Source organism: Prinia subflava, chromosome 1 (assembly GCF_021018805.1).
Source record: "Prinia subflava isolate CZ2003 ecotype Zambia chromosome 1, Cam_Psub_1.2, whole genome shotgun sequence".
Lineage (NCBI taxonomy): Eukaryota > Metazoa > Chordata > Aves > Passeriformes > Cisticolidae > Prinia > Prinia subflava.
In genome coordinates this window covers 12020262-12044473 of record NC_086247.1, presented here as the reverse complement: position 1 = coordinate 12044473, position 24212 = coordinate 12020262, and the positions used below count along the sequence as shown (strand labels likewise).

The 24212-nt window shown below is 45.0% G+C and overlaps 1 protein-coding gene across 4 annotated transcripts in view; it reads left to right on the top strand.

Moving 5' to 3' along the window:
* ZHX2 (zinc fingers and homeoboxes 2) overlaps nt 1-11417 on the top strand; it is a 73923-nt gene extending 62506 nt beyond the window's left edge. For all 4 annotated transcript variants that reach the window (XM_063417905.1, XM_063417991.1, XM_063417813.1 and 1 more), the window contains 2 exons: nt 2535-5199; nt 10322-11417. In XM_063417905.1, coding sequence (XP_063273975.1) covers nt 2697-5195 — 2499 coding nt within the window. In that variant the 5' untranslated portion in view covers nt 2535-2696 and the 3' untranslated portion in view covers nt 5196-5199; nt 10322-11417. The remainder of the gene's footprint in view (nt 1-2534; nt 5200-10321) is intronic.
* Nucleotides 11418-24212: the final 12795 nt, after the last annotated feature.

The window sequence follows — 24212 nt, the reverse complement described above, 5'->3', positions numbered from 1 at the left end:
TCAGGAAGATGGGCATTGGGACAGTGGTGTGTTTGTCTCTAGCTTCAGATCCCACATGCAGTGAGATGCAGCAAGTCAGAGATCACATCCAAAATATCTGTGGAAGGACGATTGTGAGGTGAAGTAGAAGGGGAATTTTGAAGGAATATGTGGAAATTATAGAGAACATTCAGTGTGATCCTGTTTAATGGTCAGTCAGCACAAATGTACAGAAAACAGGCATCTTTGCTTTCACTGTTCTTCTGTTTGTTTATCATTAAAAGGTAAAAGGAAACAAAAAAGGAAATGTTGGGTGAGAGGTGAGTGCTTTGGGAAATGGTGGTGACAATGTTGGTGGTGCTAGGTTAGGGGGAAATAGCACTGGGTCATCCTGACCAAGGCAGAGCCATAAGCCTGTGTGCAGCCCCATCCCTGTTTCACAGAGCTCAGCAAATAAGCTGTATTTCCCAGGGAAGCCCCTGGAGCTTAAATGCACCCTTGAAAGCCAGCCAGGTGCTCTGGTGCTTCACCAAGTGTGCAGGAGCGTCCTGGGCTGTGTCAGGGATGGGAGGTGCAGGGGTGCCAGTGGCTGTGAACACAAAGAACTGTGCAGTAGTGCAGAGGCATTTGCACCATGGTAAATAGTGTCTGCATGGGATCTTCTCCATGGTGTTTGGTATTTCACAGCTTGAGTTGCACAAGAGCCTTATCTGTGAAGGTGCTGCGTGGCAAATTCGCACATGGAGTGTTTCATGTATGGGGAATTGCTTCATGCTGGGCTTTGAGTGCATAGAGCTGGAAGCTGCCATCCCTGCTCTTATCCCCAGCTGGAGCTGCTTCCTCTGGCAGTACATCATTCTGAGTTTCCATACGTACAGGAGTGGTACAGTCTGTGAGGGGCAGAGCAGCAGCACTGTGCTCTGGAGAGCTGCAAACACAACTGAGAAGCTGCTGACTTGCTTTCACAGCTTCTCTCATGCCAAGGCTCAAGCAAGAGGAGCAGATCCAGGGACAGCACTCAGGTGATTCTAAAGTGTCTGCTGATGTTGGATGTGTCCAGATGTGACTGCAGTGATATTTTATTTTGTTAGATCTTTGTGTCTTCGGTTCTGGACGCGCCTTATCATTTACAATCCTCACAATAAGCAAATGTGCATTAGGCTAGACATGAGATCATGGTTTGGATCAGAAATTATCTTCAAAGATCTCCCAGTCCATCCCCCCTGCTATGGGTAGGGTTATCTTCCACTGGATCTCTAGTTCAGATTCTCCATTTAGAGCACTTCTGCAGAATTCAGTTCAAGCCTGACCCACTCTGCAAATCTCCACTTTCTGTCCTCCTCCAGTTTGTAAACACCAGTGTGTCTCCCACTCAATTCCAAGAACTTCTTGATTGTTAAATCTGAGTTTTCCATCAAGGCTGTGGAAGTATTATGAAACCAGAGGCACCATCTGATCAGGAAGAATAGCAAATTGGAATCAGTGATAAATTTAAAAAAGCATCTTGTCAGATAGGGAAGTGACCTTTTTTTAATCTTTTTTTTGATTAATGAAACTCTTCTGACTACTAAATTCCTCTTTTTCCCTCCATCCAGTCCAGATGACTGTGGGTAGATCCTAAAAAAGCTGGTGTAATTTTTCTTTGTGCTCGTTCAGACTGATGTTTGCCTCAGATCCTTCAAAAAATACATTTTACGGAATTCTTGTATTTGGGGACTTTTAAAAGTGCTTCAGCATAAAAATAAAGCTTAAAATGTTTTGGTTTGATTTTTTAAATTCTGTAGGGAGTGACATGCACAAGTTGGGACTTTATCAGTGGGGTCACAGAAAGGGACCTTGTTTAAAAGGTATCTGAGGGCTTCTATGGCTTTTGTAGCTATTTCTGTCAACATTGAGTAAAAAGTGGTGTTTTAAGGAAACCTCTTCTGGAAAAGACTTGATAGGCCTCCACAAATCTGCTGTAGTTTCCTGCTGCAGTTTCTTTGAGCCCACCTTTCTCAAAACACAGACCTTTGGAAGTGTTGATTTGCATTAACTCTTCTTTCTGCCATTACTTTTACAACCACGGCAGATCATATAGCTTTATTTAGAAATCACCCATCATTAGTAACCACAATCATTTAGTAGACATATTTACAAGGTAAGTGACAGTGGGAAGTAATTAAGTTTAATATAAATCACACTCAGTTTCAAATCTGCAGGCTTCAAAATAGTAATTAATAGAATTGCAGCTTCTATAAAAAGATGCAGTATTTATAGCAGTATCTTCTTTTCCTAACTAAACACATTGAGTCTAGTGGAAATTAAAATCCCCTCTCTGTTCATCTTATTAGTTCCAGTCATTTTCCTCCTGTGGTGCACTTCATTGCAAATTACCTATTGCTTGTATTCTTTGTGGGGAGATTTTTGACTCTTAAAATGATGACGGGGAGGAGGAAGAGTTCCACAATATTTAAAATACACACATGCCTTGCAAATGCACACACCTTGAGCTGTTCCTTTCTGCTAAATCTGTGTTTTATTGATCAGTGCCTAACATGTGCTTTGTTTCACAGGTGTCATGCAGCTGACAGGTCTGCTGGTGGAGCTGATGGTCACAGCCAGGGCAGAAATTCTTTAAACAAAGCAGTCAAATAATCAGGGAAGTTTGGAGCTGTTTGCAAGATCATCCTGTCAAAGCCACCATCTGGGACAACAGCACATTGCCAGCAGCTGCCATGGCCAGCAAAAGAAAGTCCACGACTCCCTGCATGGTGCGAACTTCTGAAGTCGTGGAGCAGGAGGGCGCTGAGGGCATAGAAGCTCCTAAAGACAAGGGGACTGGTGCATTGCAGCAGGAATCAAAAAAAAATTGGTCTGCAGAAAATGCAGTCAAAGACTGCGAAGTGGTTGAGGCGAAGCCCCCAGCTGAAAATCAGTCTAAGAAACCCCAGGGTGGTTATGAGTGTAAGTACTGCCCTTACTCAACACAAAACTTAAATGAATTTACAGAGCACGTTGACACTCAGCATCCAAATGTCATTCTCAACCCCCTGTATGTCTGTGCTGAATGCAACTTCACAACCAAAAAATACGATTCCTTATCTGACCACAACACGAAATATCACCCGGGAGAGACTAACTTTAAACTGAAATTAATTAAACGCAATAATCAGACTGTTTTAGAGCAGTCTATTGAGACCACCACTAACGATGTCACTGTCACGAGCAGTGGGCTGGAAAATGCAGAGTGTGACGATTCACTTCCTGGGGGAATCAGTGCAAACACAGTGCCGGTGATGAAAGTGGGAAAGCCTAAAGGGGAAGCCAAGAAGGGATCTAAAAAGCCAGAAGAGGGAGTTGCAGAGAACCACGTGGACGGCGCTCTGCCCCGCATCATAACTGAAGCCACGGAGGCCATTGCCTGTATAAATGGAGACCTCCTCCATGATGTGTTAGCCCACGTTATGCCCTCTGTACAGCTGCCACCAAATATCAACCTTGTCCCCAAGGTCCCGGTCCCTCTGAACAGTACCAAATACAACTCTGCACTGGACACTAATGCAACCATGATCAACTCTTTTAATAAGTTTCCTTACCCAACGCAAGCAGAGTTGTCGTGGTTGACGGCAGCATCAAAACATCCAGAAGAACAAATCCGAATCTGGTTTGCTACGCAGCGTTTGAAGCATGGTATAAGTTGGTCTCCTGAAGAGGTGGAGGAAGCAAGGAAGAAGATGTTCAATGGTACTATCCAGGCAGTTCCCCAGACCATCACCGTCCTGCCAGCTCCTTTGGCGACTGCAAAAATGCCACAGCCCATCATCCAGACAGCTTTGCCTTGTCAGATACTGGGCCAGACTGGCCTGGTTCTGACTCCTGTGTCAAATGGTTCAACTGTTTCCTGTTCACCAATTACACTTGCTGTTGCCCCCAACCAGGGCCAAAAGAGGACCATACAGACCTTATCAAGTGCCACAGAGGCCAAGCGTCCTCACGTAGTTCAGGTGCCTGAGATGCCTGCCAAGCTGACTGCTGTTCCAGCGACACCGGCCAGTGAGCGGAAAAAGACCAAGGAGCAGATAGCAGAGCTGAAGGCCAGTTTCATGGCAAGCCAGTTTCCTGACGATGCAGAAGTCTACCGGCTTATAGAGGCAACAGGTCTTTCCAGGAGTGAGATCAAAAAGTGGTTCAGTGACCACAGGTACAGAAGTCAGAGGGGCATTGTGCAAATTCCTGGTGATGCTTTAGGGAAAGATCAAACAGCACCTTCAGCTGGTCGACATGGCCGGTCATTTCACCCATACACAGATCTTACTCCCCAGAGATTCAAGGAGAAAACTCAAGAGCAGCTTAGGGCCCTTGAGGAGAGTTTCTTAAAATGCTCTTTTCCTACCCAGGGAGAATTGGACAGGCTTCGAGTGGAGACTAAGTTGAGTAGGAGGGAGATAGATGCATGGTTCTCTGAGCGGAGAAAGATAAGGGACAGCATGGAGCAAGCTGTCTTGGACTCGATGGGATCATACAGAAAAATTAAGGATCAAGGAACTCCCAATGGTGCAATAAGCCAGGCAGAACTCCTGAGTAGCTCTCAGCTCCCTGGTGCTTTATCTGGGTCCTCCACCACATTGAAGAAAACACAAGAGCAAATTCATCTCTTGAAAAGCACATTTGCAAGGACCCAGTGGCCATCACCCCAGGAGTATGACCAGTTAGCATCTCAGACTGGGCTCACGAGAACTGAAATAGTTCGCTGGTTCAAGGAGAACCGGTCTTCGCTAAGAACAGGGTCACTGAAATGGATTGACCAGTACCAGCAGCAGTATGCTGGTGATGGTCATAACAAACAAAGCCAGAAAAAGAGTTCAAAACACATCGAGAGTCCAAAGAACGGTAATGAGCTGTCTCGGCAGCATTACCAGGAGCATAAAAAACTGAATGAAGAGAACGGGGGGAAACCAGTGGTGAGAGCAAAAAGAGACTGTGAGCCACTGAAAGACTCTTTGTTGGGGAATCAGGCGGAGGCTGTGGAGAGGCTGGAGTGCAACAGCCACGATGGGCACGGCAGCGAGGAGAACGAGGAGCCGGCGGAGGCGAGCTGGGTGGAGGTGACGGTGGGCGAGGATGACGCCGCCTCGGACTGCACGGACAGCTGGGGCCACACGGCCCCCGAGGGCCACGCGGAGCTGCCAGACTTGGACTCTGAAAGTATATCTGGAGACAATTCCCACGTATAGACAGGTAATGCTGAGGGTGCCCCGTTTCTCTGAGCCTGCCTTGGTCGGGGTGTGCTTCTGGCATTCCGTAACCCTGCTTCAGTGTAAATCCCTGGAGCCCATCCCTGCCAGATGCTTGTGTCTGCTGGATGCCTGAACAAAAGGGAGAGCCGTTCTGCTTGTAGATCAAAGCCAACTGCATGGTAGAGGAGGGGTTAGTGCCATTTGCCTTGTTTCTTGTCTCCTTGTGGGTCAAGTCCTGGATAAGGGAAGTTTTCATAATTTTTTTTTTGGCAGCAAGTGATTAAACCTTAAAACTTTGTCTTTAAACAACCTATGTAACCTCTGCAGCCCTTTACAGAAAATGTGCTAGCTGAGCCACATGGAGAAATAGTAAGTAACACTAGTTGCTAATATCTGCCTTGCTGAGAGATCACTGAATGGAGGCTGTGCCTGCTTTTGCATCTCAGGTCCTTTGCAGCGTCCTGCCATGTTTAAAACAAAAGGTCAGTGGGGTAGGGCCTAGGACACAGATGCTTCTTTATGCAAAAAAAAAAAAAAAACTGAGACTGAAGAGGCTCATGCAAATATGCTTTCTTCCTGTTGCAAGTGAGAACTCTCTCCAGTCTGCCTTTGTTCTGCTGGCTCTCACTAGAGGCTCAGGAAATGCCCCAGACTAAGCTGTGTGGGTGTTTAGCAGCTCTTCTTCACAGGATCTTGAATTTAAAAGCAAGCTGCAGGACCTGGCTTTAAGGGGGCTTATATGATCTTTCCCAGTGTGAAAGGACTTGTTATTTGCAGAGCTGAACCCTGTTTCTGATCACAGTTGCACAGGTGTAAATCTGGAGCAAGCACTGTCAGTGTTTCTTGTATGTTGAATTGAGTTCACTGGAGCCTGTAAGATTTTTGTGCTCAGTATAACTGAATCTGTCTCTTCCAAACCAGAGTTTCCTCAAACAACAACTTCAGAGCTTATCCTACAGAAATCTCAGCATTCTGCATAAAAACCGTAGTGAAAGAACACTTATTTAAGAAAATTGGTAATTTTCTGGCATTTAATAAGTAAAATATACTTCAGGATTTCTTTACCAAAAAAAAAACCAAAACAAAACAAAAAACCAAAAAAAACCACAACTACGAAAGCCAAAAGCCAGGACTGATAGACGTGCCTCCACACTTGTATTTAAGACTTCTGCTATGATAGCCACCTTGGATTGAGCTACCTGTTGTAGAGGTGCAGTTTTTGGTAGCAAACCCTACTGGCTAGCACTCCATTTTCTTCATGTGCAATACTTGTCCAAAAGTCTTCTGGACATTCTTTGAGATTTAAGAAAAAAAAAAAACACACCACCACCTGAAGTGGTATTATTTTTTACTCTGAATTCGGTCAGCTAATCTTGAAAAATATTGACAGCATCTGTATAACAAAATATCTTGAAAATTCAGACTGCATTGCAAGGCACTGTCCTGCATTATCCTTGAAAAAATTGGTAGTTAGGGATGTGAGGAACAGGTGTTACCTGTGTGTCAAAGGCAGGGATTAAAGGAAGAAGGATGTGGGAACATCAGCCAGAGGCACACTGGGGTGCCACTGTTGTGCAGCCACATAAGAAGGGAGAGCCAGGATCTGATCTGCCTTTTAAAGTCAAATGTGTGGCGAATAAATGCACTGTGGGATCATTTATCCGGGTTGTTACTCCAGAACATTTCCCCCTTCCAGCTACAAATATTGATTCTGAGGGCAGGGAGCAGATCAGGGGCTCAGAGAGGCAGTGGGGAGGAAGGCAGGAGCAGGGGGAGTTGTCTGAAACCCCTGTTTCCTGCAGACCTCTTGTACTGTGAAACCAGGATCTGCAGCAGCTCCCTGCCAGCAGTGTAGGTTTGCGCCTGTGTTTTTGTGCTTGGGAGCAGTGTCAGGTGTGCTGGGGTGAACTTCCTGCCTGTGTGCCCTGGTACCAATGTTGACCATAAAGCTTCAGAGCCCTGGAGGTGTTCAAGTGTTACCAGAGAGGAATTTTTGTAAGAGCCTCGATCTCAGCTAAACTGTTGCCAAGTGATCCTTTTGATGAGGAGCTTTCTGGTGGTTGTGCGTAAAATCCACCTACTGAGAAAAGGTGCACTGGAGCAGGACTTCTGCTGCAAAGAGCGTGCAGTAATGGTCAGAGGGTCATTTTGTCCTCTGCTCCTTCCCAGTTTCTCACTGTGCTGGTCTGGGGACCTAGAAAAGTCTTCTTAATTTTCCTGTATTCTGCCTGTAAGTCTCAGCTGAGGAATGCAAGTGCCTGCTCTGTGGTGCACACATGGAGGCATTGCCACAGTCCTTGTGCCACAAAATTTGGAATTTTTATACCCCACACTGATGGGACTCGCAGAATAATCTCAGCTACTTTTTCTAAGCTTTCATTGGACAGCCAGCCAATCTTAGAAATTTTCAGCTTAAACTTCAGTGTTAAATTAACAAGGTTTTATCCTAAGTGACATCCAGGGTATGACTCAAAAGCAGAGTCTTTGTATGACCTGACAGAGAGCTTGTTGCTGTCAGTTGTCATAAAAGCTTGGTTTTTCTTAACATGCTCCTCAGGTACCACATGTTAGAGGTGGACTGAAGAGCTGACAAGGGATTCCTCATGGTCTCACACAGCCTCACTTACTGTGTGAGTCTTTCACTGCTGAACCATACATCAGGCAGAAGCATGCTCCTTTCATATTCATGGTGTTGCTGTTTTGCCAGCTTGATCTAGGTAGTCTAAAACGAATGTTTGTTGGTGATTGACCTCCATACTCTTCCTGACTGAATTTGTGTGCGGCTTTTGTAAAACCTCAGTTCTTCCAGACCATCTCAGTCACTCTCTTCTCCAGTATGTAGCTTTAGGAAATTTTTGAATTATTAGAGAGCATTTGTGTCATAGCCTAGGCAGACTTCATGCCTTAAAAAACTGAGTTTTTCCAAAACTGATTCATGTTTGGCAGATTCTGGGGCTGCTGCAGCTAAAGGGAATTTCACAAGGGACAGGGCTTCTGTGAGACCAGGATTCATGCCAGGCTCTGCAATGCCAGCCTGGGACTAAGAAGAGGCTCTGTTACCAAGTCTGTATCTGAGGCTTTTGGCAAAATTGGATTTATTCCATGGAGGGAGTCAGCTTTCCTCCACAGCGAGGCTGGGACCTGTCCCCATAGGGTACCAGGCCTTCCCCTGTTGAGTGGCTGCTGTAGGGTGCACTGAAGCCATCTCTGAAAGTGTTCCTGAGGCTCTCAGGGGCTTTGTGTCCCTCTCGTAGTGAGGCCCAACTGCTCTGTCAATAGACTGCTTTAAAGAGGTTCCTGCCCTCCTACAGCACAGGTCAGAACTAGGTCCCTTGTTTGTCCTCCTCTGTGCAAGCTCAACAAACAGAAACTGGTTCTGAATTAAAAACAGCAAACTACAGCTCAGACAGGAGAGCAGGACCAGAGTGTGCCAGAGTGTTTGGCAGCTTCTGCTGGCTTTCTTCAGTGTTGTCTCCCTGTGGGGTTTTCCCAAGATCAGAGCTTTTGTTTTTTCTCCAAATGATTTGGTTTTTTCCCTATTGCCACCTCTCCACAGTGAACTGTCCTTTTTTGGGGTAATTTCATGATGACCTTTTACACATGAACCCTGCAAGGTGTAGGCACCCAAGCCTGTGGCTCATGGTGGGAATGAGGTAGCTGAACACTGGATCTTGATGGCTGTGACCACTGCCCTGAGGAGATCTGCCAAACTCAAACCATGTGTGAAGGGGTTGCACAGTAGGAAAAAAAAAGCCTGAAGGCAGTCATCCATTGCATCTGCTGAGTGCATGATACTGAGCATCAGAAGTAATCTGGGTCCTCCTGGCATCCCCAGCCCCTTCTGCACTGTTGCAGGAGCCTTAGATCACTTGTTTGCCAGTGACCCAGTGCATTCCTCAGGGTCCCAAACCACCAAAAGTGAACATGACTGAGGTTTCTCACTTTGTGCCCAAGTTCTCACTTTCCTTGAAGTTCAGGGTTTCATTTAGAAAGCTCACAGTGTCTGCTGCTAGTGCTGGGCTCCAGGTCAGCATTCTCGAGTAACTCAGCATGGGATTGACAAATGTTTTTTGCAGAATTCAGGTCACCCTAAAACATTTGAGGGAATGAGGCTGAAGTAGGGAGGACATGCTTTTTCCCCTGAAACAAATGACGTGCATTAGAGACCCAGGCTCTAATGTAATGAAGGATTTCAGAGGGAGAAGCAAAACCCAGTGCAGCAAATTAAAATTTTCCAGTGAGTCAGGACGAACAGGGCCTGTGTGGGAAGGTCTCAAGGGCGGGGGGAAGACTTTTCCCCTTGATGTTGGTGCAAGCCTGTGGCCTTTTCCTGGGCTTGACTGTATTGCTTTCTCCATTGCAGATGCCAGGCAGAGCTCACTGCTTCTGTGGGAAATAACAGACCAGATAGCAACATCCATAAGAGGTGTGAAATAATGAGTTAGCTCAGGTTTCAGTGAGCGCTGCTGCAGGGTGGATGAAGAGGATGTTTGCATTTCTTGCACGTTCACACCTCAGTGTGGAAAAACTGAGCATAATCCCTGTCACAGAACCCTTGCTTTTTGCTGGGAACTGGGGATACATGTGAATTGGTTGCTATTTGAAGGTTGGGTTTTGAGGGGTCATTTTTTAATCTCTGGTCCAATTGTACAGCCTTTATGTAGGTGCAGGAGTCATAGCAGGAGCTGCTCTGCAGCTTCCGTTGTCTTTTAGTTTGTATAATTTTCTAAAATCATGTAAACAAAAGGTATTACAAGAGGATTTACTGGGGGAGAAAGACCTGAAGTCATCTTGGGTTTAGCACTCTGTGTGCTGTGTTTGCAAAGTAGTTGCCCCAAACACGTGCACGCATCATCTTTGAGTCAGTGTGAGAATCTGCCTGAGCCCAGCCTGGACCATATCCCTGTTAGAAGTCCATAGGGGTTATTAGCTGGGTGTTACATGCAGCAAAAATGCAACACCCTGCCACATGAGGCTGTGGTAAGGACGGGCATCAGGGTACAGTTAACACAGAATAGTGTTACCACAGGTGCAGGCATGTAAACCAGATCTCATCATAGTTAACAGCTCAAACAGTTCACAGTGCCTTAAAAAATAATATGTTGTTGTTATAATTCTTGCAGGAGTACTCCTCAGCTGCACTGTCCTGATGTTGAAGGGGAAATGCTGTCTGAAAATAGAAGAAAACTCTATTTTCCTGCCTAACTCTCCTGGGTGAGAGAGTGTGTTGTGACTCCAAGTCTCAAACTGCGCTTGTGGAGGCACAGTGAGAAATACTCTTGTGGAGCATCATCATGGGGTTGTTGATAGTGCCAAAGTCCTACTACTGTGTTACAAAAGAGAAGGAAGAAAGAGGAAGGGGTCCTTGTACATAGTTTTCTCTTAGTTTCTCTCCCACCTACTTTTCTGCCCAGCCTCTTCCTCTACTGGAACAGATTTGTACAACATAAAAATTTTGTTAATTTTTTTAATAGGTGCAAGTTATTCTTGCATATAATGCAATTGAGAAATTTTGGGGTTGGTTGGGGGGAGGGAAGTGTCTTCTGTGGAGGAGGGAGGGTTGTTTTTTTTTTTCCCCGAAGTGTTTTAAGAAAGAGTTGCAATCTTTTGAAGTTGTCTTGGTGCAGATCAACACCTGAGCCCAGATCCCCACTCCAGTTTACATTTCAGACCAGTTAAACATGTTCTGGAGCTGTGGGGTTTGTTTTTTTGGTTTTTTTCTCTTGTTGTTTTGACTTTTTTGTTTTGTTCTATGGCCACCTGCTACTGATTGAAGTATTTAAATCTCTGCTTTTTCATGCTCCTACAAGGCAAGTCGTCTCCAGCTCCTGTACTTCACTTCTCATCAGCAAGCCCCAGCTGTGGGCCTCTGAAGATTTGCCTAGAATGCCTTTTTTTGAATATTGGTTTGGGTTTGGGGTTTTTTTAGCACTTTTTGTTTAAACATGCAGTACAACTCCCAGAGGGGTTGGAATGAGGAAATTAAGATGCTTCATAATCCAAATTTTGTGTTTCTTTGGCTGGTACAGTGATGGACACCATAACCAGCAGTCTGCCCTCCAGCTTTAGATGTTGTAGCGCACAACAGAAGTTTATTAACCCTTGCCACTAAATTTTTAGATCACTCCTAGGTTCTTGAGTGCACTTTTTTCCAAATACTGCTAATTTGGATTTGTGGGGGGGATGTCTGTGTGTGCACGTGTGAGGAGGGAATGGAGGGAGAGCTGCCTGGTGCATTCCTCTGGCGAGCTGGGGTTGGAAAACTTGCCCACCTTTCAGTATGCTGCACAAAATAGGATGCTAGAGAGTTTGAATAAATCCAACTTTTCTAACTTGTTGCTCATTTGTTGTAACTCAATAAAACAAAGGCTAAAAATTTTGGTAACTTTTATCTCAACTCTTTTGTTTTACTTTAAAATAAATAAAACCCCCCAAAAACAAACCCCACCCAACCTCAGCACAAACTTTGTGCACAGGAGCTTGATGTCTTTAGAGCTGCACTGAAGGTTTTACTGGTTTTGCAGTATTTGGCTTGGCAAATACTAACTGTATTAAAGTGAACTATATGAATACTGATGTTTATTCCCCCATGTCAGTCAGCTCTTTCCTGCAGGAAGGATGCAGATAGTGCCTGAGAATGAGCCTTTGGGGAGCACCTTTTATTTTGATTGCAGATTCACAACCTGAATGAATGAAACCACCCATGATTCACCCATATATAGTTATTTTTATTAATCATCAGCACGACATATAAGTGCAGAGGGAGGTTTGCAGTCGGAACAAGAAGTGAATTCCCTTGCAGTGAAGTTGTCTGGTTCTTTGCTGAAGAGGAGTGACTGGATGGGGCAGCACTTTGCTTGTTGCATTTGTGTGTCGCAAGTCAACAGCAAAAGGTGGGGAAACAACAGAGGCTGCCAGACAGGGAGCATGCACGTGTCCCTGTCACACAGCGCAGATGTTCAGCTGCAGGGTGGAGGCAGATGCCTGTGCAGTCATGGATGCACACATCAGGTGACCAAAAAGAAAAGGCAGGTGAAGATGCTTGTCCAGAACTCCAAAGATGTAACTGAAACCAAGTGTCACTTTTGTTTCCATTGCTTGTATGAAAGGATTGTAATATTTTAATTGCCTGTGTGAAGTTTTTAACAGCCACTTGATGGCTGAAAGTTCCAGTATGCATCTCTCCTGTCTGATGCGTGTTGTACATCTGTGTGTTTGGAGCACGGACCTACCTTGCTTAACTAGCAGTGCTCCTAGGGAGCTTAGGAAGAGCAAGACCCACCTGGGTTTTTCTGTATTTGTACATCCCAGATACAGTGGATTAGGGCACTTCGCTGGGGCTCTTTAACATCTCTGCAATTCAAATAAAACAGTAGCAGTGGCCCTGCAGTCTGTCATCACACAGATAATGAGTCTGAAGCTGTCCCCAGCAAACAGGCTGCCCACAGCCTTTGCCAGCATGGGCAGCCTGGCGGCTCTGGGGCTCTGCAGGCAGGAGGGCGTGGGGTGGCACCCCAGGAGCCCAGGAGAGCCCAGGAGGACCCCGGTGCCCACAGAGGCTGCTTCAGAGGCTGCCGAGCGGGTTCAGGAGCTGGGCACTGGAAGCAGGCCCTGTTTTTAATTAGCGCAGACACAGCGGCTGCGTTTCCAGGGGAGGCCGAGCGGCGGGGGACAATGGGGGCATTGTGCAGCCCTGGGCCCGGCCGTGGCCGTGGGGTTGGGCTGCACACGGTGGCTGCTCCACCGAGTCCTCCCACAGCCCTGCAGCCCGAGCCTGGTGCTGTTCTGGCATCGTCCTCAGCGAGGAGAGGCTCGGGACAGCCTTTCCTGGGCCCCAGCACCAGCAGGCCCCGCTGCTCAGGTGTTCATTGATGTCTTCCACAGTGCATTTTAACCCAAGTGTGGAGATTTTCTAATCAGAAGAAATCTAGTTAAACACAAATCAGGTTTTTAAACTTGTACAAGACTAAAGCGTGGCTTGTGAAAAATCCGTCACCAGGAAATCAGTAATGACTGGAATTAGGTGGCCTCTACTTTTTTAATTTTGATTTTTGCTGACAAGAGGGTGGATTTTCATTATTAACACACACATTACTTCTGCTCAGTCCATAAGATGCTGGGAAGCTCTGTACTGGTGTTAGAGATCTGGAGACTCCAGGTGTACACAGTAACACACAATTTAGACATGTCAGAAGCCTTATTAAATGTGAATAGGTGGCAGACCACTCAGACAACAGAGAAGAGCATCACAGAATGGTTTGGATCAGAAGGAACCTTTAAAGAGCATCTCATCACCACGGCACTGGGCAGGGACATCTTTCCGTAGATCAGGTGGCTCAAAGCCCCATTTAACCAAGCCTTGAGAACTTTTGGGGCAGCAACTTAAACAACTATAAACTCCGTGCAGCCTAAATTATTCCATTTGCTTTTCTCAAATACTATTTTTTTAAGGAAGAAAAAAAACCCCAACACTTTTCAATGACAATTCTGCAGTAACACCATTTCTAACCTCAAATCTCCAATTCTGACCTTTGAGAATTTCATTTAATGTGTCACTCTGAAAGTCAGCCAGTGAGTGATGCAAGAAACCTGCACCTACAGGATGAAACTCAGCAGCTGCAGGGATCACTCTAGGAAGAAGGAGTGTCCCAGCACCATGTGGACCAAAAAAAACTGGAAGCAAAGTTCTGGGTTATACATGAAGTCTGAGTGATTATGAGAAGAATGACAATTACATGATGATAACTTAAAAATCTAGAGAAATACACATGCAGGTAAAATGGCAGTCAAGGTAAGTAATATGCATTATATTTGCTATCAGCAGAAATTTAACCACTTAAACATTCTTCATCTTGCAGCCCTCAGATATTCTTAGGTAGCAAAAAGATGCACCCTGAAATCTTAGCAGTTTACAGAAGGAGGAAAATAATAAATTTCAGAAGCACATAAGGCAACATTGTAGGAAATCCATTTGGCATCTTGTTAGCAAGGAAAGAGCACACCAGTGATGGAAAGGAACTTTTTTACTGTCTGCTGGGTAAAAAGAGAAATGTGAGTGGAAAATCTTCTGTACTCATTTGGTCAGAGACTAATGGAAAGCAGTTATGGATGGGGCCTATGGCTTTTGAGCATAACTCTGACAATATCCATAATGCACTAGGAAAAGTGCACGAATTCAGTGAAAGCAAGAGAATGTGGGATACGCAGTGAAGGAATGAAAAAGCAGCACAAAAAGCACCAGGCAGGGTTTCTCTGGTGTTAGGCAGTTGAACCATGTCCCAATCAGATTACTGCAAGCTCTGGCTAGGACAGAGGTAAGAGCTGGGTGACCGGGTAATTGTCAGAGCAAATCACACAGCACGCCTTGAGCACAGCAAGCAAAACCAGGGGGGGTCTATGGCTTTCTTATTTCCCTCAAACTGATGCACCAAAATGGTAGTTACAATTACATTAAAATTCTTATAATTTGCATGTACCTAACACATCCAGCAAGCTGGCTCAGGCACAGTAAATGGGACATCATTGTAGTTTCCTCAGTACACAAACTCACCCTCACCTTCCTTTTTTTTTTTTTTAATCTTTCTTAGAAGTCTGGATCATCCCACTGCAATATATTTAGTATGCAGCAATTTTAATCTAAAAAATAATCAGTTTTGAAAACATATATAAGACAGCTAAAAGAGTAATAGCATTAAACCAAGTTTATGGACAGAGAAACTGAAATGTATGCAGGTATTCATGAGTCTGCTGAATAAATGTGTTCAAGGCAAGAGCTGAGTTCACCGTGGCCTGGTCTTGACTTCCCAGCAAGGGAGCTTCATTTTATATTTGTATCAAATCATTGCTGTTTCATTGGCATTTCTAAGCCTTTCACCCAAAGCCTTTCCCTCTACAAGGGGCAAAGGCACAAGGGCAGAAATGAGCAGCCTGGGACTGGGGATTCTCAGAGACCCTCCATCCCAAACAATCCTGCCAGGACATGTGTCTTCTCCAGCCCAACTCTCCAGGCAAAGCTTTCACCTTCCTGCCTTAATTCCTTCCACTTCTAAGTCTCTTCCTGAACATCCTCCATCCATCTTCCTCTCCCAGAGACCCGTTTTGGGCAGTGGTGTGGTTTAACCCCAGCTGGCACTTCCACCCTACACAGCTGCTCACTCACTTGCCCTCAGCTGGATGAGGAAGAGAATGGGGAGGGTAAAAGTGGGAAAACTCGTGGGTTGAGATAAAGACAGTTTAATAGGTAAAGCTAAAGCCAAGTACACAAGCAAAGCAAACAAGGAATCCATTAACCACATCCCATGGGCAGGCAGGTGTTCAGCCATCTCCGAGAGCAGGGCCCCACCACACGTTAACAGTGACCTGGGAAACAAACACCATCACTCTGAGCATCCCACTCTTCCTTCTTCCCCAGCTCTTATTGCTGAGGATGGCCAATGGTTTGGGATATCATGGAATCACAGAGTAGTTTGAGTTGGAAGGGACCTTGCCACACTCAAGTCAATGAAGCACAAATGGAACACATACCCCCAAACTAGCTACTGTAAAGAAAAGTAACTCTACCACAACCAGAACCAGCACAGGGGACCCAGGCAGGGTGCAAGGTGCTCCTCCCAGCCTGGGTAGCATTTCTGGCCATTGCTGCAGCTGCTGTTTTATTCCCACCCAGAGGGAATTCCCTTTTCCATTATTGTAGGAAGTCACAGCATGCCAAGAGGCGCTCTATAAACACATCAGCACATGCAATTAAACCCCTCATGGTTTAAGGAGCATTGTTCTCTCCTCACACCATGAAGCATGGAACCATTCAGGTTCTTTGCCCTCCCTTTAAATTCTTAATACCAAAAGGCATTTTGCCACATAGTGGCATGTAACATATATCTGCACCTAAATGTTCAGATTTGACATACTCTACATTTGAAGTCCTCCCATAACCCCAGCAGTCCCTCTCATCTCAGCACTGGGGCAGGAATTCAAATCAGCACTAACTTTGATTGATTGGTATAGTTATTCCTTATTGTTTGTGACACATTTGGAGATGGCCACTGCCCATGTTAAGAGCAAGGGGACACAACTGGAGCATCTGCAACAGAAACAGGACGCCAGAGATTTTGGCACTGTCAGCCCCATTACATACAGGGTGAGTAGAAATTGCCCAGGTTGAGAAGCACAGCTCCAAACCTCTTCTGCAGTCCAGACTCAGCTACCACCATACTTTAACCACAACTGAGCAAACAGCAGGCAAAGAGCAATTGTGTTGGGCTGAGGTTTGACCCAGCATGCCCCAGGTGAAGAGTCCAGAGCCAGAAGTGCAAGCCAAGACCTACCCCTGCATCTGATGGCTGGCATGCTCTAAGGCTCCCTTTTTAGGGATTTAAACAAAAGGAATTTTAATCTTTTTTTTTTCTTTTTAGTGCCAGCATTTAAGTAGGGAGGGGGAATGGAAATTTTAGCACAAAGCACAAACACTGAAGGTCATGGAAAGGCAAGGAAGACATTGTCTCCATTAATATTAAAAGGAAGACCAACCCTGCTGTATCAGAGCAAAAAAATGAATACTTCTTTTGATTGGGAAGAAAGTTTCTCCATGCCTGGTTGCAGTGCAGCATTGCACATCGGAGACTGCTGCGGCTGAGGGCAAGGAGAATTAATTACTTTGCTTTTTGAAGCATGGACTGCTCCGCTCTGCTGTGCCAGCTTCAAGAATGATAAGCACTTATCCAAAGAGCACAGTTTTGTCCTCTGGCATGGGAGTTTTGCCCATCTAAATCACAGGAGGCTGCTGAATCTTTGTTTTGTTTTCTTCATACTTGGCCTGCACTTGAACCTGGACATCACTGCTCTCTTTTCAGACTCACAGAGAGCAATTTTGTGCCATCTGAGGGAGGGACACTGGACCAAGCACTGAGCTGGCCACAAAGTGCCGTGGTGTCACTGTGCCCAGCACTGTCCTAGGGTGGGGCTGCTGCCACCACGGCACAGCACAGCCCCACAGCCCAGACAAGGCTTTGCCAAATGTGAATCTATCTCCAAATCACCTCCTCTCAGAGGATTTTGCTTTCATAGAATATGCTGAGTTGGAAGGGACCCATCAGGATCATTGAGTCCAATTCCTGGCCCTGCATGGGACACCTAAGAATCACACCCTGTAGCTGAGTTTCAAGGGCATTTCAGCACCTAAACAAAAGTGAAGTACACCTCTCTCTGGGGGAGCAGGTGGTGGCACTGAACAATGCCTTGAGTACTTTGTCCTCCATTAGGCAGCAGCAGAATAGGCTTATTGATAATGTGTCTGGCCTTTTGGCCTATTTTGTTGAGTCTTTTATGCCTATTTATTCATTTAGGTTTTTTTTTGTTGTTGTTGTTGTTTTGTTTTGTTTTTTTTTTTTTTTTTTTTTTTTTGTACAAGTGACTTGGGAACTGAAGTCATACAGGTTGATGAAGCTTTCCTCCTTTACTTACAAATAACTTCCAGGTGGCCCTTAGCAGGTGAGAAATGCTTAAGCTCAGTAAAAGCACAATCCACTAAGTCAGGGTATCTGCAAACGCTGCTGCAGTGACTTTCATCAGGCAAAATTACATGGTGTAATTTTCACCATAGTGTTGACACCCCTTCTGAAAAAGAGCAGTTCCCACCTCTCCCAAAGCCACTGTTTGTGGCCATCTGCAGCTTCAGCTTGCCAGAGTCATAACTCCTAGTGCTTTTCCTCATCCCAGCTTTTTGGCAAAAGCTGTTGATTTACCTAAGCAGTTGCAAAAGAACCTAAGGACACAGGCAAGGGGCAGTTTTTAAATGAACAGCTCCTGCTGGCCTGTTTTAAACAGATTCTTCCAACAATACTCAGTGAACCTCATTCCAGTTCTCTGTAGAACCAAAACTGGTATCTCCTCAGCATCCTGCACACCAAAGTTAACTCATCTTCACAGCCACAGCATTAATAGCTTTTAAAAAGAATCCAGCATGCCAAACATAAGACTACATACTACTCTGCTACTTGGAGTTTATCAGGCTTTATCATCCATTTCTTGATGCCAGCTAGAACTGCCTGACTTCCATGTCTTGCAGAACTTATATTAATTTGATACTACTGAAACATAGTCACCAACACTTAAACAAGTCAAGGATCAAGCTGACAGACAAGAAAAACCAGCATTTCTTTTCAATCATGTTCTCCCTGAATTATCTTATGCAGGTAACCATTTCTTAATTGACACTCATGCTTGTTCAACACTAGATCAGTCCTTCAAATATGACTCCAGGCTAAGAGCTTCTTAAACCCATCACCATTCAGGTTGCAAGACAGATGTACAGGGGTGGGAAAAAAATAGCTATGCCCAAATGGTCTCTGTTGTAACTGCTATTCAAAAAGAGAGACTGCAGGTCTAAGGCACCAATGTAATTTTTCTTTTAAGTCCCTTCCCACCCTTATTCCCCAGCTCTTTACCAGAGCTGCAGTGCCAGTCAGCAGCTTTTTTTCTGGCAAACACATAGCAAAGCTGAAGCCTGACACACAGTGGCATACTCAGAAAAAAAAATGCAAATCTACAAAATTGCCCTCATTTATTGGCTTTAAAATTGGTCCCTGCCCAGAAGCACCTAAGAGCACGCTTACCTTTTGGCATATGCTTAACAAATCTTGCAATTTTAAGATACTACTTTGAAAGGGGAAAAGATATAATTTTCATAGATCAGAGAGTGAGTGATTTGGCCCATAGATTAATTTAGGCCTCAAAATCAAAGCAAAAAAAGGAAAAAAAGCAAAGCAGTGATACAGCGAGGCACGTATCCAGCATAAACGATCTTGGTAATGGTGACAGTGCTGAGTTAAAGAACACCAAATGTGAGGGAGATGCCATGTGCTGTCCTGCCCCTCCCCTGGCCGATGGGGACACAGCCCTGCCCCACTGTCCCACACCCTGCTGCCCAACTGGTACTTGCAGGGCAGAGTGTTCCACCAAAGTCCCCAGAGAGCAAGCAGGAATGAGCCCTTCTCCATGCATTAAAAACCAGATCAACGCCTAGAGTGTGACTGAATTCCCTCTGCCTTTTCGGCCATGAGGGCATTGAGACTAAACTACTCTTAGACAGCCTTCCCCAGGGTCAGAGTGCTGCCTTCATGGTCACAGAGGAACAATCACTCTCCTGCTTCCTAATCCTTTCCCTGGATTCCTCCTGCTTTCCTTCCCCTTCAGTAACATGCCCATGCATCCTCTTCAGCAGGGTTTTTCCTCTAAACAAAGCAGCCAGGGGTCATGATTAATCACAGGGTTTTCCATACTCCATCTCCCTGCTCATTGTCCTGTGCCACTTGTTGGGAACCTTATCTTTATTAGCTGGTCTTATCTTGACTCAATTACACATTAACAGAAACTCTCCATACTCAGCAGGATTTCCTTGTGGCTGCAGAGGGCAGCTCTGTGGAATGAGCCATCCCACTAGAGCCAGCCTTGGAACTCATTGGTCTCATTCAAGATGCATGAGGGGACAGGAAAGGTCAAGAAGAACTTTGAGGAACTGGCAGGAGCAGATTTAAAGGACAAAGACTTTCTGTAGGGGAGCAGACTTATTAGTTTCTGTTGTTTGTATTAAATTATACAGTAAATATTTGGGCCCGATGAGCTGTGCTCTAATAGCAGCTACAGAGCTGTCTGAGATCCTTCAAGCACAGAAACTGCAGCCACCTAAAACATCCCTCTGCCCACTTAGCTACTTAGCCAGATAATACTGCCCTAGGCCCTGTTGTCATCTTTCTGCTTTCAAGAAATTAGATTGATACAGTTCCTAGAGATTTACCAGACCTCCAAGGTGCAGTATCACCACACCTACACCTCCAATAGAGGATTTTCTCCTTTAATTCTATTATCACCTTGCCCAGGAAGGTTAAATTACATCAACTCATATCAATGGCTCTTACTAATTTTTTACTTAAAAGATACATTACACAGAGGAATTCACTCTTTGAAAACAGCAGAATAATGGGTGCAAGATGGGGGGGATGCTTTGTTGGAGGCGAGAAAAGTAATTCCTTAATGGGTGGATCTGTGAACTCCACAAATCCATCTCTTGTGAAGGCAATGGTTCATCCTTTACAGCCTGGTGAGACCTCCCAGTGTCAGACAGTCCAGGTGAGAAGCAAGCAGAGCTCACCATTTGGGTAATCACAGATCCTTCTGTTTGGGAAGAGTGACACGTCTGCAATGACTGCACAGCCCCCTCTGCTCCCAAAACAGTCCATGCACATCTCCATGGGGCGGCTCTGAAGTACAGAAACAAAGTGAAGGTTTGGAGAAACCATTAGATGCTCAGTTACAACAGCTAGAAAAAGATTGGATAAGACAGAAAGCACAAAAACTCTTCTTCTGAAGTTGCAACTCCAAAACCTTGTGTGGCATTTAAGGACAAGAATTCTTAAGTTCAACTAGTTACATTCATCAGGTCAACCGAGAGGACAAGTAGCTGATATCTGGAAAACAGATGGATGTAAACAAGGGAAGAGGTATTAAACTGGTTATCACCTAAAGGGGTGAAAAAACCCTAGAGATTGGTATTTCACTGCCTGCATGACAGCTAGCAGAAAAGGCAAGAAAGATTTTAAATTGCTATAAAAACAGCATTGCTACTGGGCACATGATTTTAAGTAGCAAGGCTCAACTTCTGACAATGGTTTGGAGTTCTTTATATATGATGGCTGTCACAACAGGCAATGGGTGAAGAGTCCCTGTTACAGCCTGCCCAGGCTCTCTAAGCTAATGAGGGTTTACATTCTGCAGGTGCATCTGCTGGCCCTGTAAGTCTTGTCTCCTTCTGCAAAATGCAGGCAGCAGGTGTGGGTCCAATTCAGTAGAGCTGAGGATATCCCTCCTCTCGCTCCTGTGCTATTGTGAAACGTTAAACTTGGCCCAAATGCTTTGAGTGCAGTTTCAGATGAAAAAGAAGGAAGGTAGATTTAAATTAAATAATACTGCTCTAACTGTAATACACAGGAAAACTAAAAATCAGGTTGTAACTACACCAATGAGAGCAACAGACATGCTAGGAAGCTTTCACCATGAATGCAGAAACTGCCCAGAAGCTACAGGTTCTTAAACCCCTGCAGGTACTCCCTGCTCAGGGAGCAAAGGAGATAGAAACCTACTGACCCAATGGTTCAAGTGAGGCCTTTTCTCCAACATGCAAGTCTCATCTCAGACAACAGTAATTTTTTCTAAAATTTTATTGCAGTGAAAAGCCACCACAACCATAACAGTTCTGCAAACAAAGGCTCTTCCCCACGCACAATTTCTTTGCAATCCTGTTTCAGTGAAACCTGTACATGTTGCAGGCACACACAGGTCTGATCTCCAGCTAAGATTCTCCCTTCTGCACACACCGAGGCTTTGCCCCTTTATTTTCACATTAGGAGCCTTCTCTTCCACAGGCTTCAGGAACAGCATTTGTCATCTCAAGAGGCTTTCCTGAAATACCCTGGGAAAGGCTGTACTCAAGAGCTGCCAAATCAGGAACCCTTCAAAATGATACAACCCCTTCCTCCTCTTTGTCTGTCCTATTCCCTCCTGGGTTGTACAACCCCACCAGTTCAACCCAGCCAACTAAGGAAAGTCAAATAAATCAAGCTTACTGTCAGGTCACGCCTCCCACCATTCCCGTTCCTCTCAGCTCCTGTGGATTTTTCTGGCACACTGAGGTGTGCTGGTCTCCCTGGGGAGCCCCTGCCCCTGGCTATATTCATCTTGTACCACCAAAGCCAAAGATATTGATACAGCTAGAGAGGAATGTCAGTCCCTGTGAATGAGCAAGGGCTCCACTTCAGTTTAAATACTGCTAAGACAGAGCTGTAGAGTAGAAAAAACCCCAAATATTGCTGTGCTGGATGATCCAGAGCACTGCTAAATACAGCAGAAGTTTTAACTCTTATAAATCTTTTGCACTCCTGCTTGTAGATCTTGACCAGGTTCTTCTAAGAACATCAATTCCTAAAGATGTAATCTGCTTTCTAAATGTACACAACACAAGGGCCAAAAGAACAATAAAAGCTCTTTATGCCACCAGCTGCATAAAGCTTTGGGGTCTTAAAGCTTCTTGAAGCTGCCCCAGAATCTTTGCTTTCATTTTTCAACATTAACTGGATTTTCATCTTGCATACCTTGGGGAAGAAAAGTGAGACAGAACAGAAAACATGACAAGATTAATGTCCCTAGACGTTTATACATTCAAAACCCCAAACCCTCTAGCAGCCAAGCTTTGAATCAGATTTGAAGAAAATTATTTTGTATGTAAAAGCTCCAGAGTGAAAACACCAAAACATTAACATTAGTTAAAGCTGCTCCTTAGCTTAAGCCCCTAAAACAAATAGGACCGATGTCCAAGGCACACACATGCCATTTTCTTTTTGCAGTTGCTTAAATTCTTAACAGCAGTAAGCACAGGTAGTTCAGAGTCAATAAACAACTGCTTAGAAAGACAAGTAAAGGATCAAGGCCTCCTTCCAGCCAAATGCACATCCCTGAGACCAGCTGGGGGTACAAACACTAAGCAGTGTCTCCCTTTGCCCCTCTACCTTCTCTGGGGTTAAGGATTCAGCAGATGAGGACAGAGATAGGTGCTGCTTTTCTTTGCAGTCTGAATGGAGACTGCCACTTTCTGAGCCCATACTGCAGATAAAGCTCTCTGGAAAACATTCACTGATCAATGAATACAATCCCTGATTAAAGTTTTTCTTTCCCATTCTCAAGTTCAGTTAAAAGCACAATTTCTCAGCAACTTTTGATCCCTTCCTGACTAATTAAAATTATTTTCTCACCTGACAAACAGTACCTTAGGCTTCTCCACCTCATTTATACACCACTATCACACTACTTTCCCCCTCCCCAACAAAAAAAAAAGAAACCACAATGTAACCCAAATTGCATTTCTCTATCACAGTACCTGTTCCCCACAGCCTGGGGCTATGAGCACACCTGCACAAGCACCAGGAACTGAAGCAGTTTGGATCCTCTGTTCTGTAAGAATCACACAGTGCAGGAGGGGCACTCCAGACTGCAGGAGGAGGCAGCAGCCCCTGCAACCCAACCCCTCATGTGCCCTCTGTGAACTCCAGACTCCACAGCCCGAGGAGGTTCCACAGCACCAACACGGAGCAGGGCCAGGCCAGTCAGTGCCACAAAAGCCTTTCCTGCTGGAACAGGTGAGGAAGCTTTGATTGTAAGAGGCTGAGGGGTCTGTTAGGGTTAACTACTAACTACCCTGGGTTCATTAGGGAGGGCTAACTGATACACTAACTTGAAACCAAAGGAAAAAAACTGCAAAGAAACTTCCTCCATTTAACTAAAGGCCTCAAGGTGAGCTGAACTCTGCAGTGTAAAGAGATCTACCAAGCAGCTTGACAAGCCCAAGGGTTGGCACAGGCATCCTCACACCTCCAGGGGCAAAGACAAGTCAATGAAACCATTAACAGAGGGATCCACCTGCTGTCCTTTAATCCATGCCCAGTCCAAGGACTAAATACACACATCCTCTTAAGAAATACTTGTAAATATCAGATGCAAGAGGACCACTTCCAATGGTTTTGATTTTGAGCACTACGTCCAGTGGCCATGATCTTCATCCCAAAGGGCTAGGACTGATCTGCCAGTCACAGAAACGTGGCCTTAAAATCTGATTTAATTCTAATGGCATTTTGGAAGTGCTTTGTCCTTTGGAGAAGGGGCAAAATAAAATAATAAAAAAAAGAAACACCAGAACAAAGGTTTCATCATCACTTTCCCCCTCCCCCCTCCGCCCAAAATCAACAAGATTCTGCAGAGGTCTTGCCAGCATCCCATAGCTACAGCTCTTTCATGCACTTTTGTTCCCAAGTAGTGTAATCACTCCTAGATCCTGTTCCAGATGATGAAAGGGTGAGCCATGGCTGCAAATGAAATTCCTTTCATCACCTGAACACTGTGCTTGAAAAACACAAGCAGCTGAAGTGTTCTCATCTTTTCAATTCTAGAGAACAGCAAATCATCACCTTTTCG